Source organism: Nansenia antarctica (assembly GCF_963989245.1).
Source record: "Nansenia antarctica genome assembly, chromosome: 1".
NCBI classification, from domain to species: Eukaryota; Metazoa; Chordata; class Actinopteri; order Argentiniformes; family Microstomatidae; genus Nansenia; species Nansenia antarctica.
Window position 1 is genome coordinate 110,213,068 of NC_137674.1, and position 17,500 is coordinate 110,230,567.

At 48.4% G+C, this 17,500-nt stretch overlaps 1 protein-coding gene across 1 annotated transcript in view; it reads left to right on the forward strand.

Annotated features, from left to right (window-relative positions):
- Positions 1-13,423, forward strand: part of LOC308156445 (protein CASC3-like) — a gene marked incomplete at both ends in the record, with an annotated part of 17,723 nt that extends 4,300 nt beyond the window's left edge. The window contains 7 exons of the mRNA XM_080529785.1: positions 1-141; positions 188-832; positions 6,799-6,860; positions 7,185-7,293; positions 12,179-12,295; positions 12,841-13,019; positions 13,286-13,423. The exon at positions 1-141 is cut by the window's left edge and continues 38 nt beyond it. Of these exons, the coding sequence (XP_080385911.1) occupies positions 1-141; positions 188-832; positions 6,799-6,860; positions 7,185-7,293; positions 12,179-12,295; positions 12,841-13,019; positions 13,286-13,423 (1,391 nt within the window). The remainder of the gene's footprint in view (positions 142-187; positions 833-6,798; positions 6,861-7,184; positions 7,294-12,178; positions 12,296-12,840; positions 13,020-13,285) is intronic.
- Positions 13,424-17,500: the final 4,077 nt, after the last annotated feature.

Genomic DNA, 17,500 nt, shown 5'->3' on the forward strand with positions numbered 1-17,500 from the left:
AAGGCGGTGGCGGAGGCGGAGGCACCAGACGGCGGAGGCACCAGACGGCGGGCCACTACAGGAACGACCCCCGCCCCCCCAACAACAACCACAAGGGGAGCCCCTCCGAGCCCCCCTACTCTCGCAGCCTGAATCCCCATGGCGACGGGGATCGAGGAGGAGGTGGGGGGGGCGGTTCCCCCCCCAGGGGAGGGGGGGGGGGGCCGAGGAGGGGTGCCCCCCCAGCAGTACGAGCGTAGCCCCTCGGTCGTGGTGGAGGAGGTCCGTAGCGACGGCGAGGACGACGGCGACCGCAACAACAACAACGACGATCGCACGACGACGACAACGGGGGCGGTAACCATGCCGACGGGCGCGTCCCATTCCTCCCAGTACCACCACCACCCCCACCGCCACCACTCGGCGCCGTCTCCACGGAGACCCGAGCAGCACCAGAGAGCTCCTCCCCCTAGTGAGCGCGACGCCACCCCCCCTAACCTCCCGCCCCCCCCCGAGCGGCCCGTGGAGAGGAAGTCGTACTCGGCGGCCCGCCGGACCCGGGCCCGCCCCGCCGAGCTGGGCAAGCAGACGTCCCTGGACGAGCCCCCCACCAACGCCCCCGCCCCCGCCACCACGGCACCGCCCACACCCCCCATCTCCTCCTCTGTGGGCGGGGGGGTGAAGAGTGAGCCTCCCTGGGTGGGTCAGAACCAGAACCAGGGTCAGAACCAGGGAGAGCCGGCCCCCCAGGGAGGGCTCACGGGGCTGGACCAGGTCCTGGCGCACCTCAGCATGGCCGAGCAGAACTGGGCCCAGAACCAACCCCAGTCCTACCTCCGCGCTGAGATGAGGGGTGAGGGTCCTCTCTCTACATCGCTCTCTCTCAACCTATCTATCTATCCATCTATCTTTCTCTCTCTCTCTCTCTACCTCTGTCTTTCCAGTGTTTCCCCCAACGGAACCCCCCCGCCCAGTCTTTCCCCCAACGGAACCCCCCCGCCCCCCCAAGAAAGAGGAATTATTCGGTTGTTAAGTTGTGACGTGTTTCCGGGTCCAAAGTTGGCTGAGGCGCTGTCTTCGAAATGCCGCAATAATAATAATAATAATAATTAATTATATTTATATATCGCTTTTCCGAGGCTCAAATACCCTGACAATATGGGGAAAACGGGAAAGTGCTGTGTCCCTTATTGTATGAATAGATCCGAGTCTAAAAAACGATTAAACTGTCATTCTACCATTGTAGTACACTGGTATTCTGGTGCGGAGAATTTCTGGTTTGGACCCGGAAATTGCAAAACGTCACGTTTGACGTCAGACGTAACAACGTAGACACCAAACATCTGACAAGCAGGCTAAAATATCCGCTTTTTTTAAACGCACCCAACCCGAATCTGGCGAGTGGCAAGCCCATGGGCTCGTTGGTAACGTAGTCCGCCAGTAGTCTCGCATAGCGAAATCTATCTCAACACTTCGCTTCGCGCTGGAGAATAATACAAGATTGTGCGCGAGCGACGCGAGAGAGTTTTTGCAGGGTGAGATGTCTGCAGATGGAAAGTAAGCAAGTTGATTAGCAAATATAATTGCTGAGTGTTCTAACAGAGCAAGTTGGTTCAAATTGGTTGTTATTATTGTGACTAGAAAGTATCTGATTATAGTTCCATGGTGTGTAAATAGTGTCAAAGAACTAGCAAGCTAGCTAGCTAGCTAGCTCAGAGGTGATGAGATGAGCTAGTCACTAGCACACATGCCAGCTAAAGAGCTAACTGGATGCACTTTATTATTTTACTTGAAGTAGATATACTATCTTTCTTATTCTGCTAGAATTGGGCTTTATGGTACCATAATGGCATAGTTACAGTACATGGACAGTGGATTGAAGCATTGGAAATGGCTGTTTTTTATAGTTGGACATACACATTTTTTTCAGGTGAGAGAGTAAAGTAAAAATGACATTATCTGACTGCATTGCCCACAGCAATCCAATATTCAATTATAATTATGTTAGGGCTGTCCCAAACGACTATTTTTCTAACGATTAATCTCAGGGATTAAAGTTCTCCGTCGCTACGACGGATTTCCGTAAATGTATTCCAAGTTGCGACGGATTTATTCCAAGTTGTGACGGATTTTACCTGGTGTAATATGATTTGTAGAGGCATACAATCTATTTTGATGTTGGTATTAGGTATATAAATGATATATAATAGCCTATATAGCCTACCGGTACATATAGGCCTTTATTGGCTACAACTATGCGACAGTAACAGAGCGGGGTGCACTGACGCTGAACCCCTCATAGTGATAAATAGGTGGACAATGCGTGGTGCTGAAATAGCCGACATGCAGTGTGTGGTTTGAAAAAAGTAACGCCAGCTCAGTAAATCATTCAAACTTAATGTTTACTTATAGGCTATGTGACTGCACCACACATGTGAACAGTAACAAAGCAAATGCAGTTTAATTTTATGAAAAACATTGACAACAAAATCGGCGCAAAAAAAAAGAAAGCTGAATCCGCTTAGCCTATATGCTCCTGAAACGACAGAGCAAACACGCTACATTACTAGGGATAATAATTACAATGAGCCATTCATTAAAAATAGAAAAAATAATATTAGGCTATTAAATCTCACTTAATGAGAAAACTGGCATCTCCCATCGGTCACTATTTGTTGGCTATCTGGTGATATGGACGTCTTTGTGTCTAGAAAAGCGCTATAGGTCTAATGTATTATTATTATTATTTATTATTATTATGGACGTCACTTTAATCCGGCAGTTCTCAAGGTTTTTATGCATCAATCGATTCCTCTAGTCCGTCTTTATCGCATTCATTGACGAAAGGACGACTCGCATGTATAGGTGGAAGGGAACATTTATTGTGAGCACGTAAAATGTGAGTCTCACAACGGCTTTGCATTGATGAAACCAGGTAGGATGAACGCATAGTTCGCTGTCCATTTAAATGCCCTGTTTTCACCGTCAACTTTCCTCTTTAGACCTTTGGAGAGTGACATTATGTGTCTCTTGCTAGCTAGCAGGTTAAATGTTTAGCTAACTTCACCCGGCACGCAAACAACCAATCCAATAATAATGTGACCTTGTAAGTCTGGGAGGAGGGGGGAATAATTATCACAATAAAACTATGTTAAATAATTATTAGAATAAGTTAGGCTGCGCTACATCGTCAGTCCACACATTTATTATTCAAAACTATGGAAAAGGGTGAAACTACGTTTCAACGTTGTTGAGAATCACAACACAAACTCGCTAGTCAAGCCAAAATACTGCAGCGAAATGGATTGGACTGCTACCAAGTTAACTATAACACTACTTTACATTGTTAGCAGGCTCACAAAACAAGCTGTGTTAGTTGACTAGCGATGTGTCATTGATTTTATACAACGCGGAAATGTGTTCACATTTTTCGAAAGAAAAGTCAAAGCATTAGAACGTAGAACGGAAAATCGCACGCGCGCTTTGCGCACGGAAAGCCACTGGCCCCGATTTGGCCTGAATTTCTTTTTCCGTCAGGAGATTTTTTTTTGCTTTAATCCCTGTAATCTAGCGATTATTTTTTCGATTAGTCGATTACTCTAACGACTACCGTATTTTCCGGACTATAAGTCGCTCCGGAGTATAAGTCGCATCAGTCAAAAAATGCGACATTAAGAGGAAAAAAACATATATAAGTCACACTGGACTATAAGTCGCATTTATTTAGAAATATATTTCACAAAATCCAAGACCAAGAACAGACATTTAATCTGGAAAGGCAAGTTTATTCAACTACACAATAGCACACAGAACAACAGGCTGAATAGAAGTCCGGTATGTTAACATAACACATTAAGGGCCCTATTATGCACTTCTTAACTTGCCGTCTTAAGTCTTAATTAAGACGCACCGCCAGGTTAAGACCTACCGCCACCCTTATTATGCGCTTCATACGCGCTACTGCTATTATGCAGGTGTCGATAGGCGCCCACACATAAGACGTAATACTCCCGTGCATATATTACTCATTGTGGGAGTGTTCATATGTTAATGAAGTGCACTAGACGCCCCTGCTATTATGCGATCTGACTTTGCTCCTAGCGCTAAGAAGTGGTTTGAAAAGTTCTTAAGTTTAGACTTCATGCACGTTTTGAAACACGAGCGCGCCTCCGCGGTTTGCGCATGCATGTGGGCACACATGAACACGCACGTGGCTCCACGGCAAGACGTCAATTACGGTCACAGTATAAATGCTTTATTTCAGAAGGGAGAGGCCAGCGCTGTACAGTATGTTGCCTCCGCATACTGTGCACATACAGTACGAGCATGCCGTGCGTAATATAATGACATCAACATCTGTCATTCCTGCAGTCTTCCAGCGACCCCTCTGTAATACTTCTCAACTCACAAGCGGAGGTATTGCCGTGTTTATTCAGAAAATAATCATGCACAAGCTTGTTACTTTCTTCTGCAGAGAAGCGCGCTGACCTCCTTCTTAGGACTTCCATAATAGCATAGCGCTAATGACTCAACGCAGCCGGTTCTTAAAGGGAATGGCACCTGGCACGCTGATTGGGTTGATTGCGATAACACACCCATGACTAATTTCTTTGCTTAGCGCCGGGTTTTAGGCGCCCACTACCGCACGCATAATAGCAAAGTGGCCTTGACCACGCCTCCACGTCTTAAAGTTTAGATCTACCGCCTCGTCTTATTGCTTAAGACTTATGAAGTGCATAATAGGGCCCTAACAGTTATTCAGCTACACAATAGCATAAAGAACATACCTGGGAGGCTGAATAGGCTTAATTAACATAACAAGCCAGCGAGTCCAACAAGCAAGTTACCAGTAAGCAAGTTCACCATGCTACCGTTTGCTTAGCTTCAACAAGCTAATGTTTTAGATAACTTCTTCAGGGGAATCGCAGCAGCATATAGTTGTCACAAGCCCAGAGCGGCCCAGAGCGCCCTCTGTCGGCTGTAGACGGTAATGTTTACTCCTTGGTTCATGTCAGTCAGTATGAAATTATCAACCTGGTCTCACACGGCAGACGTCAGAATTCGACGTTTATGGACAAACGTCGAATTCTGACGTGAGATCGCATCCAAACGTCGAATTCCGACGTGACATTTGCATCCAAACGTCGAATTCCGACGTGACATTTGCATCCAAACGTCGAATTCCGACGTGACATTGGGGTAGCTCGTTCTGATAGCGCAGGGGTGCGCCTGTTATGTGCGCCTGTCGGGGCTTTTCTCGGGATTATTCCATTTTATTCCAAAAAAACTTCTCTGCTTTCAGAAACTGTTTGAATGTTTTTAGATTGGGCATATAGTTCATGAATTACGGTAGTTCGAAGTATCATGCTTCCTCCATTGAACGGAAAGTCCTATCTATCCCATTCAAAGTGTTTTAGTCATCCCCCTTTCCACTGGTAATAAGGAATTGGCAAGAATAGATCGATATAAATAGATCAACATAATGCAGCACTATCATGCACAGATCAGCCTTAAAACATGTAACGTTAGATATATAACGGTGTGACGTATTTCTACGGAAAGGCTGACTGACGCGGGGCTCATACCATCTCCGCGTTCGTTATATACGCTTGCAGCAGCGGGTGAACTCCCGGTTCATTAAGTTTACGGTTAAAAGCATAACTTCTCGGGGTGTCAGCGCGGTGGTTCAGGGCTCAAAATGACCGTATACCGATGGTGAAGTTAGCAAAGGAGTATTGTGATTGTACCACCTTCATAGCCGGTGTTATTCACGGACAAACACGGTGCCCTTTGCGGGTTAATAAGTAATAACTGTGATTTACCGTGGGTTAGGATAACAATTCAAACGTGTCCGGATAGGGGAGAGGACAGGGAATCTGAAACCATTTGAATGGTGTCGATACGACACTGCTATCACGGTCGACACCGACATTATGTATATATACAGCATATGGATGTTACCTGCCTGTTAACTGCCGCTTTCAGTTCTACAGGACATCGCCATAATAGCGATTTTTTTGTTATGCTTGTTGTAAATAAAAGTTCTATGATGCATTGAAATGACATTACGGTAAACTAAGATAATACGATGGTTATCATATTTTTTCAAATCTTTATTAATACGTTATTACAGAAACAGTAAGTGACGTTTTCCTAGAGCGAAATCTGTTGTGGTATTTAAAAATGGCGGTTAGTGATGAAATCTATGAACATGGGATGACGATTTCCATTGACCAATCAACGGTGTGCAGCGTCACACGTCACACGCAGCCTGGCAAAAAGGTTCCGGGTCTCAAAAAGGTTCCTGCCCTCGAAGGGTAGCTAAAGAAGCGTGCCGTACCGCGCCGTGCTGATCCAGGCCGACAAATGGAAAAGCGCCAAAGAAGCAGGCCAGCCTGGGCTGACCCGGGTCAGCCCTCTAGTGGAAAAGCCCCATAAGTAGCCTCTAATGGCCCATAGGGCAGGAGCCTATACCTCGCTTTACCTCTCTCTCTTTCTACCTCTCTCTACCTTTCTCTCTCTACGTCTCTACCTCTCCCTACCTCGCTCTCTCTCTACCTCTCTCCCTACCTCTCTCTCTCTACCTTTCTCTCTCTCTCTCTCTACCTCTCTCCCTGTCTCTTTCTCTCTACCACTCTCTCTCTCTCTCTCTCTCCCCCTCTCCCTCTCTCTATCCTTCTACCCCCCCCTCTCTGTTTCTGTCTGCCACTGTTGCTATTTTCAAATACTGCGGTATACGGTATTACCGCCCAACCCTAGTGTGTGTGTGTGTGTGTGTGTGTGTGTGTGTGTAACTGATCCTTTTCCGTCTGGTTGCAGGCATTCCCAGCCCAATGCACATGGGAGGAGCCCCCCCTCAGTACAGTAACATAGAGGAGATGGTAAGTGTGTGTGTGTGTGTGTGCTTTTTCTCCGGAATTTACTCTTATGAATTTACTGGGTTTTGAGTGTTTTGAGTCATTGTTTTAAACTAAATGTCACCTCTCTCACCCCTCTCCTTCCCCACCGCCCCTCCTCCCCTCCCCCCCCACCCCCCCCTCCTCTCTTTCTGTCTGTCTCTCCCTATCACCCCATCTCCCTCCTCTCCCCTCCTCCCTCCTCTCCCTCCTCCTCTCCTCTCCCCTCCTCCCTTCCCCCCCTCCCCCCTCATCTCCCTCCTCCCCACCCCCTCTCCTCTCCCCCCCCCCCCTCCTTCCCTCCCCCAGGGTGTGGGTGGTAACCGTGCGAAGCGTTACTCCTCCCAGCGCCAGCGGGCGGTGCCAGAGCAGCCTCCCATGCACATCGGGGTGATGGAGGGACACTACTACAAACCCAGTGAGTCCCCCGCACCACCACACATCACTACCAGGGGCACTGTGTGTGTGTGGGGGGGGGGGGGGGGGTAGGCTAGCTCTAACCGGGAGGGAATCATTTACATCTTTTCTGACCAGAAACGTCTCATATTACCAACCAGACCCTAACTAAACCAATCAGCTGGCTGGTGGTCGGTCAGGTGGTCAGTCACCACTAGGGGTGTAACGGATCACCTAACTCACGGATCGGATCGTGTCACGGTTTTTGAGTCACGGATCGGATCATTTTTCGGATCAACACAAAACATAAAAATACAAATAAAAAGCTTTTTCCTCGAATTCTGTAAAAACACCACTTTTACTGTGTAAAACCCAACAACATTCAAGATGTCAAAACTGGTGTATATATATATATATATGTGTGTGTGTGTATATATTCTACACTCAAACATTAGGCTACATATTAAACAGAAACACACATTCAACTTAAATGATGCAGTAGGAGAGAGGGAGGAGGCACCTGGTTGCAGCAGTGAATCACTGGGCTCTTTAAAGCAGACAAATAAACATGTTTTATGCCACTTTTAACTAAATAATAAAGTGAAACCTTACTTTAAACATGGTATGAAAAAATTGGCTACATTATCAGAAGTTGTTAAGCTGCCTTTTTCGTGCCTCCCGTCAACACACCAGGGTGATGTCGCGGCAAATGTGTGGCCATGCTCGTACGACTTTCTCGTTGCACAACGCTTAAACACCGTAACTTTTTTATCGACCACACTTCCAATGACACTGTCTGTCATTGTTATAATTGACAGAGAAGCCAAAGTGCTCCCATACATGGGATTTAAATGACGAGGGAGGCATTTCGAGTTCTTCTCTGTCGCCAACATTAGCAGCACTCGCCATGATACACTTGGGCTGCGTTCGTAAATTTGCTCTGAGAGCGCCGGAGAGCACACTGGGTCCGACGTCATAAAGGGACCAAGTAATTTGATTGGACAAGAGGCGTTCCACGTGATCTGACGTGACGTGATCCAAGATGGCGCCGTCCATGGCTGCTATGGCGCTACAGTTTGTTGTGTTCTGTCTGTTCTGTGTCTCTGTGTCCTGCTTAACGTCGTACACAAACGACGTACTACTGCACATCAAGGGCTTAACCCCACCGGACATCTTCCCCAAACTACTCACTCGTTCCACGGACATTCTGGATATGCTTGTGAGGGGGACAGCGTTTTTCGCCAGAGCTGTGAGGTGGATTAGGAGGCAGCGAGGTCGGAGAGCCGGCTGCTTGGTTCGCCTACGGCGGAGAGGGACGCGACCACCACTACCGGGCATATTCCTGAGCAACGTGAACTCCCTTTGCAATAAAATGGATGAACTCCGGTGTCTCGTTGCGAGGAACAGCGACTTCCACTCCTCGGCTGTCTTCGCGTTCACGGAGACGCATCTATCTTCATCTGTCCCTGACGAGGCGGTGGAGCTAGAGGGATTCTCCGCGTTCCGGGCTGACAGAGACTTCGAGGCGGTGAGCAAGTCTAGGGGTGGGGGATTACTGTTCTTTGTAAACGAGCGCTGGAGTTCCGAGGTGACAGTGCTCCACAAACACTGTTCCACGGCTATAGAATACCTATTCATCCTCTGCCGTCCATTCTATTCCCCCCGCGAGTTCAGCTCATTCATTCTCGCGTGTGTCTACATTCCACCTGATGCTGACGTCACCGCAGCAGTAGACACACTGGCAGAGCAATTGATGAGTGTGGAACGTAGTTACCCGGACAGTTTTGTTGTTGTTATGGGGGATTTTAACCAGGCTAATCTTAGCCGGGCGCTCCCCAAATACAGGCAGCAAGTCACGTGTCCCACCAGGGGGGTGAACACTCTGGACCATTGCTACTGTACAGCTCGTCAAGCCTACCATTCTGTCCCCCGTGCTGCACTGGGCTACAGTGACCACATCCTCATACACCTGATCCCTCGCTACAGGCAGAGGTTATAACTCTCTAAGCCTGTTGTACGGCGCTTCAGGGTGTGGTCCAGTGAGGCATGTGAGCGACTCTGCGCCTGGTTAGAGAGTGCAGGCTGTGACCAGGACTTGGTGGAGTGGGCGGGGCCAGAGGCTGGTAACAATCTGGATGTATACACAGACACTGTTACATCATTTATCAGCTTTGGCGAGGAGGTGTGTGTCCCCCTCCGCTCCAGGAAGTCCTTCAACAACGACAAGCCCTGGTTTTCATCCCAACTCAGGCGTCTGAGGTCAGAGAAGGAGGTGGCTAGGCGCAGTGGGGACGTGGACCGGGTCAAGCAGGCCAAGTACAGGTTCGCCAAAGCGGTGAAGGAGGCGAAGCATCGCTTTTCGGAGAAGCTGCAGCAACAGCTCTCTGAGGGGGATTCCGCCTCCGTCTGGAAAGGCCTAAAGACCATCACCAACTACAAACCCAAGTCCCCGCTGATGTCCGACAACCTCCCTCTCGCTAACGAGCTGAACGAGTTCTACTGTAGGTTTGAGAAAGAGAGGTTCCCGCCCACCCCGGCCCTCTCCCTCCACCCCCCCCCGGCTACAACCACCACCCCCGTCCCCCAGGGGGGCCAATGTCCCTCCTGCTACCCCCACACTCCCCCCTCCCCTCCCTCCCCCCTCCTCACCCGCCCCGCCCACCCCCACCCCCCTTTCCCCACCCCCTCTCTCTGTCACAGTGCGAGAGGTAAACAGACTGTTTAAGAGGCAGCTGGTCCGGATTCCGTCTCTCCCTCTGTCCTGAAGCACTGCGCCGACCAGCTGGCCCCGGTGTTTACCCACATCTTCAACGCCTCGCTGGAGCTGTGTCACGTCCCAGCGTGCTTCAAGGCATCAACCATCATCCCCGTCCCCAAGAAGGCCAAGGTCACAGGCCTCAACGACTACAGACCCGTCGCTCTGACCTCTGTCGTCATGAAGGTCCTGGAGCGCCTTGTCCTGGCCTACCTGAAGCTCATCACGGATCCTGTGCTGGACCCCCTGCAGTTCGCGTACAGAGCCAATAGATCCACGGAGGACGCCGTGAACATGGCTCTGCACTACGTACTAGAACACCTAGACACTGCAGGCAACTACGCCAGGATCCTGTTCGTGGACTTCAGCTCGGCCTTCAATACGATCCTCCCACACATCCTGGAGCACCAGCTATCCCTGCTGCAGGTGCCGGACTCCACCTGCAGGTGGATCACGGACTTCTTGACTGACAGGTCTCAGCGGGTGAAGCTGGGGAAGAGCATTTCCAGCTCCAGGTCCACCAGCACGGGCTCCCCGCAGGGCTGCGTCCTGTCTCCAGCACTATTCACCCTATACACCAACAGCTGTGTCTCCCGCCACCCCTCGGTCAAGCTCCTGAAGTTTGCAGACGACACCACCCTGGTGGGCCTCATCTCCGGGGGGGACTAATCTGCCTACAGGGGTGAGATCGAGGGGCTGCAGAGCTGGTGCAGTTTAAACAATCTGGAGCTCAATGCTCTGTAAACAGTGGAGATGGTGGTGGACTTCCGTAGGAAAGCAGCCCTGCCCCCTCCCATCACGCTGGGAGGTACCCCGGTGGCCTCCGTGGAGTCATGCCGCTTTCTAGGCATGACCATCTCCCTGGACCTCAAGTGGGAGCGGAACACCGAGGCCCTCACGAAGAAGGCCCAGAAGAGGATGTTCTTCCTCCGGCAGCTGAGGAAACTCAGGCTGCCGAGGTCCATGATGGTCCAGTTTTACACGGCCATCATAGAGTCCATCCTCACCCACTCCATCATCACCTGGTTCCCTGCTGCAACGACCAAGGACAAGGCCAAGTTGCAGCGGGTGTTACGTTCAGCAGAGAGGGTGATCGGCTGTCTCTTGCCCTCCCTCAACTCCTTGCATGACACCAGGGCTCTGAGGAGGGCAAGAAAGATCATGGCCGACCCCTTCCACCCCGGCCACGGCCTCCTCACCCTGCTTCCCTCTGGAAGAAGGTTGCGGCTGCCTAAGGCACTGAAGGCCCGCCATAGGCTCAGTTTCTTCCCCTCAGCCGCCAGGCTGATAAATGACTCTGGCTTCCCCCTCCCCCCCGCCCCCAAGTCTGCCCAGGACTGAATATACACTGGACTCACTGTAAAAACTCTGCACTGCACTTTATGTATGTTGCACTATCCAATGCACTGTTGTCAATGCACTGTTGTCTGTCCTGTGTTGTCCTGTTTTTTGCATTTGTTTTTGTATACACGTGAAAAAAGTATAAACGCACTTACTGTAATGCCGAAGCAAATTCCTATATATGTATGCATAATGGCAATAAACGTAATCTGAATCTGAATCTGAATCTGGATTCCAGAGCGAATTTACGAACGCAGCCTTGTTGTTCTGGATTTTTTTCCCCATCATCAACCTATCATTGCGCTTTAGAGTAAAACAAAGCACGCAACTGTCGCGTCTATCTTTTCATGGCAACTCTACATTGTGATTTCCAAGGGATATTAACTAATATTAAGTAATATTACTTGGTTACATTTTGCAATTGATCCGCGGTACACATGCGTGCCGAACCGTGGGGGGCGATCCGTTACACCCCTAGTCACGACCCTTTCCGGGCAACTGCCAAATGATTCCATCCAGGAACACTCGCCACCTAGAGAGCCGAGTGTTTTTATGTTTGTGTTTTTTTACCTAGCAACAATACTTTGATTGGCTATCAAATGAAGCGTCGTCATTTATGCGTTCTTGGTGGATAAAGGCGGCGGTGGCGTAGTGTGTTGACAATTTGGGCGACTTTCTTCACCCTCAGGTGTTAAATAAACGATTTAAAGACCCAGTTCACCACAGACACCAGTAGAGGGCGCCCTTCTAGACTCTTGGGTGCGTTCTAGAAGCGGACTGTTGTGAACGTCTCTCTCTCTTTGTGTTCCAGTGTCGTATCCAGGACCAATCTACGTGCACGGAGACAGCCCCGCCCCCCTCCCGCCCCAGGGCATGATGGTCCAGCCGGAGATGCACCTCCCACATCCGGGTCACCCTGGACACCCAGGTAAGACACGCTGAGAGACGCTGTGCTTGGCTGAGACGCTGTGCTTGGCTGAGAGACTCTGTGATTGGTTGAGATACGCTGTGATTGGTTGAGAGACGCTGTGATTGGCTGAGAGATGCTGTGTGTTGATTGACTGAGAGACACTGTCAAATCTCCATTGAAGATGCTTTTTAAAGAATGTTCCCTTGTTGTAATGTTTTAAATCTGATGTCTAACAGCCGTGCGAGACCAGAGTGTTACAGTTACAGTTACAGTTACTCAGTGTAACGTGTGTTCATAGTTAGCCTGTGTGTGGTAAACGTGTAAATAACCAACCAACCTCCCTCCTCTCTCCCTCCTTCCCTCTGTCTGTCTCCCTCTCTCTGTCTCTCTCTGTATGTGTCTCTGTCTCCCTCCCTCTCTCTCTGTCTCCCTCCCTCTCTCTCTCTCTGTCTCCCTCCCTCTGTCTCCCTCCCTCTCTCCCTCTCCCTCTGTCTCTGTATGTGTCTCTCTCTCTCCCTCCCTCCCCCTCTGCCTCCCTCTCTCTGTGTCTCCCTCCCTCCCAGGCCTGCACCCCCACCCGTCGGGGGCGCCCATGCCCAACCCTGCCCTCTACGCCGCCCCCCCAGTCTCCATGTCCCCGGGGCACCCCCCCCCCCTGCAGCTGCTGGCCCCGCCCTTCTACCCCCCCCCGGGGGTCATGACCTACGGCAGCACCAACTACCCCTACCCCGCTGGCCCCCAGGTCAGCATTACCCACAACGCACCACTCTCTTGACTCTGTTGACTGCTGTTCTTCTTTCTGTTGTTTGTGATTGGTTTGTTATACGGTACATTCGCACACGCCCTGCTCACACACAACTAACCTCCACACACACACACACACACACACACACACACACAACCTCCACCCACAAACCCCTCCTAGCACACACACACACACCCTCCGCTACCTCCAGTGTATCTACCCCCCCTACACACACACACACGCACACACACACCCCCCCCCCTCTCCCTCCAGTGTATCTAACCCCCCCCCCCCTCCTCTCTCTCCAGGTGTATAGAGGAGTGACGTACTATGACACCATGCAGCAGCAGGCCCAGCCCAAGCCCACGCCCCCCGCCGCCCTCCAAACAACCTACACCTGAGCGGTAAGAACAGTCCTCCGCCTCTCCATCTACTGTGTGTCTGGAGGGAGGGAGGGAGGGAGGGTGTGACTGTCTTTTCCTCCTCCTCTGTGCTGCCCAGTTAAAAGTTTGTGTTGACATTCCTCTGCCGCCCTCCCTCCCTCTCTCTCTTTCTCTCTCCCTTTCCCTCTTTGTCTCTTTCTTTCCCTCTCTCTTTCTGTCTCTCGCTGTCTCTCTCTCTGTCTCTATCTCTCTCTCTGTCTCTCTCTCTGTCTCTCTCTCTGTCTCTCTCTGTCTCTCTCTCTGTCTCTCTCTCTCTCTCTCTTTCCCTCTCTCTCTCTCCAGGACTGGAGTGGGAGAAGCCTAGTGAGGAGTCGGGTCATAGTGCGTCTAGCAGCCAAGACTACGGAAGCCAGACGAATAACGATGAGAAGGAGAGACAAGGATGGAGAGAGGGAGAGGGAGAGGGAGAGGGAGAGAGAGAGAGAGGGAGAGGGAGAGAGGGAGAGAGAGAGAGAGAGGGAGAGGGAGAGAGGGAGAGAGGGAGAGAGGGGGAGAGGGGGAGAGAGAGAGAGAGAGAGAGAGAGAGAGCTCACCTACATACTAGACTACCCCAGGCTCCTACCACCACAGAGAGGGGAGGGGAGGAGAGGAAGGGAGGGAGGAGGAGGACGGGGGAGGGGGAGGGGTCACGTAGCGTTAACGTTTTGTTATTTTCTGCTTCCCTTTCACAGAGTTCTGTGTTTTGTTATTTTCTACCACATAAATAAATACTGTATTATTGTTATTATTATTAATGACCACAGCACCAACAGCCTGGGCCTGATGTACTGGGCCAGGCTGCAGCTTGGTGGCTTTCTAGTGGACCTGTACATAGAGGAGGATAGATGTATACTAAAGCCTGGGACTTCACAAGAAGCAGTGATACTTTGGTTATACTACAGTTATACTACAGTTATAAAACAGTTAAACTTCAGTGACACAACAGTAATATGACGGTAATACCTGAGTTATAATACTAGTACCACCAGCCTGGTCTGTCTCATCCTAACCCAGAGTCCCACAGGGACAGTTTTCTGTGTTCAAAAAGAAAAAGGGTTTTGTTTTGATGAGTTGATGAGTGGATGGATGGATGGATGGTCGAAAGAGGGGAAAAAAGGAAGAAAAAACAGGCGTTTCTCTGTTTTTTTTCAAATGAAATTATTTGTTTTAGGAAGTTTTGCTGTTTTGTTTATTTTGTATACATACATCAACGTTCATATGGTTCTGAGGGGATTTTAAGTTGGTGCCGGAGGTCGAGAGCCACTCTATAGTCAGTCCTACTGTACCCTCCATGGCTGAGACGTTAGTTAGAGAACACACAGATGTTTAAATGTTTCTTTCTTTGTTTAACCTGAGTCAGTATAGCTAAATTGAGCTGTGTTCTGAAAAAGACAAAAAAAAGTGTTATTTAGACAAATGGCTGGTAAGAAGAATATAATTTTTAAAAATGTTGGTTAACTTTCTCTGCCTTAAAGAATATTGCTGATTTAAGTAATTGTTTGAATATTTGAATAAAAGTGATTTTAGTTTCTGTTTCTGTTTTGTTCTTGTTTGTGGAGCAGTTTTGTCAAGACAGAGGAACAATAAATACAAATCTAGCAGATTATCAATGTGTTGTCTGGTTTATTGACATGGAGAGGATTCTAGATGTTTGTTGTGGTTTCCTTGTCCCAGTATTTATAAAAAATAAAGGATTTTAAAAATCTATCTGGGTCAGGATTATTCTTTTTTTCTATCCAGGATCAGATTAAGCTGGTTGATCCTCCTTATAAGACTCAAAATCAGCCAGATAAATCTGATCCTGAGTCGTAAAAAAAAAGAATCAGGATCATCCTTATCCAGATTAATAATAATAATAATAATAATAATAACTTTTTATTTGTATAGCACTTTTCCTGCAAACATGGCTCAAAGTGCTCGATTAAAAGTTTTGAACAACATGACCCAATATTTCAAAAGTTTTAATCTGGATCAGAATGATCCTGACTCTTTTCTCTTATCCAGGATCAGATAGAGGTGGCTGACTTCCCCAATACGACTCAAAATATGCCAGATAGATCTGATCCTGAGTTGGAAAAAAGAATCAGATTTTTGTTGTTGTTGTTGTTGTTGTTGTTGTATAGCGCTTTTCCTGCAAACGTTGCATACTTTGGGTGCGTTCATAAATTATTTCTGAGAGCGTCGGAGCGCACACTGGGTTGAACGTCACAAATAGACCAAATAATTTCATTGGACAAGAGGCATCCCAGGAGTGCTGATCACATTTCCAGAGCAAACTTACGAACGCCGACTATATTCAAAACATACTCTAGTAAAAGTAAAATTACAGCCTGGCATTTAGAAAACAACAACAACAAAACTAAATTGCAGTAATGAGAGTTGTCTGCCGATCCTTTGCTGAAATGGATAGTTGAGACTGAAGCACACGGAGGTAGCTGCTCAGGTGAGCAGTGGACCACGTGATGAGAGGCGCCGAGGAGCCAGTTTGTATTTGGAAGTAATTCCAGCCACGACCACCAGATGGCGATGCAGCGCCAGCCTGACTCTGAGAGACTGCAGTGCAGGGCGGGTAGAGGAGACGTAACCTCTAGTGACCTACTCTGATTCTGCTGCACTGATACATCCTTTACAGTCTTTGATGAGCAACGTGGATTCTGTGCCTCTCCTCTCTTCCTCCAGACTCTGGGACCTTGATTTCCAAAGGCACAGAATCCACGTTGCTTGAAGTCCAGTGTAAAGTTTCCACCGTCAGTGATGGTTTGGGGTGCCATGTCATCTGCTGGTGTTGGTCCACTGTGTTTTCTGAGGTCCAGGGTCAACGCAGCCGTCTACCAGGAAGTTTTAGAGCACTTCATGCTTCCTGCTGCTGACCAACTTTATGGAGATGCAGATTTAATTTTCCAACAGGACTTGGCACCTGCACACAGTGCCAAAGCTACCAGTGCCTGGTTTAAGGACCATGGTATCCCTGTTCTTAATTGGCCAGCAAACTCGCCTGACCTTAGCCCCATAGAAAATCTATGGGGTATTGTGAAGAGGAAGATGCGATGCGCCAGACCCAACAATGCAGAAGAGCTGAAGGCCACTATCAGAGCAACCTGGGCTCTCATAACACCTGAGCAGTGCCACAGACTGATGGACTCCATGCCACGCCGCATTGCTGCAGTAATTCAGGCATAAGGAGCCCCAACTAAGTATTGAGTGCTGTACATGCTTATACTTTCCATGTTCATACTTTTCAGTTGGCCAACATTTAAAAAAAAAAAACTTGTTTTGTATTGGTCTTAAGTAATATTCTAATTTTCTGAGATACTGAATTTGGGGTTTTCATTAGTTGTCAGTAATAATCATCAAAATTAAAAGCAATAAACACTTGAAATATATCAGTCTGTGTGGAATGAATGTATACATTATACAAGTTTCACTTTTTGAATGGAATTACTGAAATAAATCAACTTTTTGATGATATTCTAATTATATGACCAGCACATGTATAGTGTTCCTAATAAAGGGAGGCCCTACCCAGTATTCGTATAGTGTTCCTAATAAAGGGAGGCCCTACCCAGTGTTAGTATAGTGTTCCTAATAAAGGGAGGCCCTACACAAAAAACTGAAAAATGACCATACTTCAGGACTGTTTAACCAGTCCCTGTCACATATTATTATTTTCATTTATAGAGACTTGGCAGCATACCATTTCTATTCTGGCAATGATGTCAGGTGTGGTGATGATGTCATCAGTGTGGGACGGCTCTACTACGAAGCGGGGAATAGACTGAACTAGAGTTTGTTCTCCAACTTGACAAATCTTTATTTAAAAAAAGAAAACACACAGAAACAAACATTTGTCTACAAACTCCACCGTGCATTGACTATGGTTACCATAGCATAATTTCAGCCAATTAGGACACACACTGGGATAATAGCTTTTCAAAATAAGAGACCGTCACTGGAATTCTATACAGAGTATATAGAGAGAGTCGAGACTTCAGTCAGGGGATATTTGCGTCCTCATGCACCACGTCTCTTACGCTGTGGTTTACATTACAACATTAC